General features: G+C 40.7%; 1 protein-coding gene across 1 annotated transcript; it reads left to right on the top strand.

Annotated features, from left to right (window-relative positions):
* Positions 1–515: 515 nt before the first annotated feature.
* Positions 516–1,469, top strand: LOC129149273 (olfactory receptor 7A10-like). Its single transcript, XM_054716834.1, has one exon. The coding sequence runs from the start codon at positions 516–518 to the stop codon at positions 1,467–1,469; it is 954 nt and encodes a 317-aa protein (XP_054572809.1).
* Positions 1,470–3,050: the final 1,581 nt, after the last annotated feature.

The following is a 3,050-nucleotide window of genomic DNA, read 5'->3' as shown; positions in this document are numbered from 1 at the left end:
TAAATGAACAAAGAATCTAATGAACAAAATGAACTGATGAACAAAATAGAACCGGAGGCATGGAAACATGAAACACACTGATGAATCTCAGAGGGAAAGGGGAGAGTAGGAAAGAGATTAACCAAAGAATTTATATGCATATATGCATTACCTATGGACACAGACAATAGGATGGTGAAGGCCTGAGGTGGAGTGGGAACTGTGTAAAGGGGATGATGGGGTGAAAAAGGGGGACATCTGTAACACTTTCAATTATAATGATTTTAAAACAAACAAACAAAAAACCTGTGTAATCCATGACCACCTTAGAAAAAAGGTCTGAGGAGGACAGAAATTACTAATCAGAGATGTCATAGGTTGGGGTGTGTGTCTTAAAGCAGATGATATGTTGAAAAAATAGATATTAATTACTTTACTGCAAAATACAATTGTAGCATATCAACTATGTTAGTAATAGCCATTTGTTTAAAAAATGATCATGCTATTTTTTCTTTATTGCTAGTCACCTACACCCCATGAGACAAGGCAATGATACCCCAATTTCAGAATTTCTTCTTCTGGGATTTTCAGAGGAACCAGCACTGCAGCCCCTCATATTTGGGCTTTTCCTCTCCATGTACCTGATCACTGTGTTGGGAAACCTGCTCATCATCCTGGCTGTCAGCTCAGACTCCCACCTCCACACACCCATGTACTTCTTCCTCTCCAACCTGTCCTTGGTAGACATCTGTTTCACCTCCACCACCGTCCCAAAGATGCTGGTGAACATCCTGACACAGAGCAAAGCCATCACCTATGAAGGCTGCATCACACAAATGTATTTTTTCATACTATTTGCAATGTTGGATAACATCCTCTTGACCGTGATGGCCTATGACCGCTTTGTAGCCATCTGCCACCCCCTGCACTACATGGTCATCATGAACCCCCGGCTCTGTGGACTGCTGCTTCTGGTGTCTTGGATCATAAGTGGCCTGAATTCCTTGTTACAAAGTGTAATGGTGTTGCAGCTGTCCTTCTGTACAGACATTAAAATCACCCAGTTTTTTTGTGAAATGAAACAGGTCGTCCAACTTGCCTGTTCCAACACTTTTGTTAGTGACATGGTGATGTACTTTGTAACTGCACTACTGGGTGGTGGTCCCCTAGCTGGGATCCTTTACTCTTACTCTAAGATAGTGTCCTCCATACGTGCAATCCCATCAGCTCAGGGGAAGTATAAGGCATTTTCTACCTGTGCATCTCACCTCTCAGTTGTCTCCTTATTTTATGGTACCAGCCTAGGAGTGTACCTCAGCTCCGCTGCTACCCAAAGTTCACACTCAAGTGCAGCAGCCTCAGTGATGTATGCCGTGGTCACACCCATGCTGAACCCCTTCATCTACAGTCTCAGGAACAAAGACATAAAGAGGGCCCTGAGAAGATTCTATGGGATGGCAGGTACAGAAGGGACAATCATCCTGAGGTAGAAAAAGTGCTCCAAGACTCAAAACCAGAAATTGAGATTCTTTCATCAGATGGCAGTTTTCAGACTTGGTCCTTGTGTTCTGTCCTTGAATTTCCTTTGTTTCAACTCTCCTATACAATTTAAGTAACCATTTTATTAAGCTCTCTGCTTTGTCTGTTATATGGACAGTAGTCCCCTTTGTCTTTTTTGACCTTCACAAAGTTTTTTCCAACCTTGATCAGAAATATTTGGAAGTTTTCATTTAATTCAATGGCAACATTGATGTCTTAACAATAATTTCTTCTCAAATGACATGTATCATTGTAAGTAATTTGTTCTTGTGTTCACCATGTTTCCCTCATTCTTTGTACATCAGTACCTTAACTGATCGTCCTGATACTGTAGACTTTATAGTTGTTCCCTACAAGTCTCAGTCTTTTGATAGTGATGCAATAGGATAGGAATACCTGGGCACTGGCCTGGGTCCTACTACTTGTTCCTCAGACCAGAGCCATTGTTATGACTAGATGGATCCTTATGATCATTATTATGATTGCAACAACCATCATGGAGCTATGAAAATGTAAGATTTATCACTCACAGGTGTAGCATGCTCACATGCCACACAGGAAAGCGAGTGAGTGTGTGTGTGTGTGTGTGTGTGTGTGTGTGTGTGTGTGTGTGTGAAAGAGACAGATAGACAGACAGACAAACAGACAGACAGAGGGATAGAAAATGGACTTCGACTGAAGGGCTCTCCCTGTATTGAGGTCCAAGACAGGATGGCTAGGCTTTTGTGGGTTCACTTTTTCTTTAAAACATAAGAGTTGGAATTAGGGCAGGGGAAGGAAAAGCAGGATCACCCCTGTGGTCAGTCATCTAGGTTACTCAGGGTTTTCTACAAGGGGAATTTTATAATATGTTAATCTTGTGTAAAAATCACAAAAATTCTGTGTTTAATTCCAAATAAACTTTGCTTCCTAGATATATCCATTGTTTAATGTGAACTTCCTTTCTTTGCTTGTATTGAAATTCCTTCTCATTAAAAATAAAATGGCATATATTTCAAGTTCCAAAGCAAATTAAAAAGAAAAAGAAAACTTCATGGGTGGCGGCAACATGAGTGCTTATTTAGTAGCAGTGTCATACATTTGGCAATATGATTATCTGAGATGGATGTCTTTGAAAAACAGCTTAGTCAGGTACTTGTGCTACAAACATGCTCCTGTATTTCATACAAAATTTCCAGGTTTTATTGTCTTATTTAGATGAGGGCCCAATTGTGGTGATTATAATAAGGACCACAAGGTCCATCTAGTCACAATATTGACTCTGATCTCAGAAAAAGTAGTAGGACCTAGGACAGTGGCCAGGCATTCCTACCCTACTGCATCATTATCAATAGACTGAGATTTATAGGGAACAATCATGAACTACCATAGTTACTGGCAAAACTTGGTTACCAAATATCTATCTCCCAGTGGAATCTACTTGGAAGCATACATGAGAGGTTCACAGACAGAAAGAGACAGTGAGGTAACATTTATATGACCTTCTGAGCTGAAGATGAGGTAAAGCACCTGGAGCTACAGAAGGGAGGAAG

The sequence above is a fragment of the Eptesicus fuscus genome, chromosome 6, assembly GCF_027574615.1.
Source record: "Eptesicus fuscus isolate TK198812 chromosome 6, DD_ASM_mEF_20220401, whole genome shotgun sequence".
Classification (NCBI taxonomy): domain Eukaryota; kingdom Metazoa; phylum Chordata; class Mammalia; order Chiroptera; family Vespertilionidae; genus Eptesicus; species Eptesicus fuscus.
This window is presented reverse-complemented; position numbering and strand designations above follow the sequence as displayed.

Coding starts and splice junctions, on each gene's coding strand:
- LOC129149273 (XM_054716834.1), top strand. CDS start 516: ATGAGACAAGGCAATGATACCCCAATTTCAGAATTTCTTCTTCTGGGA.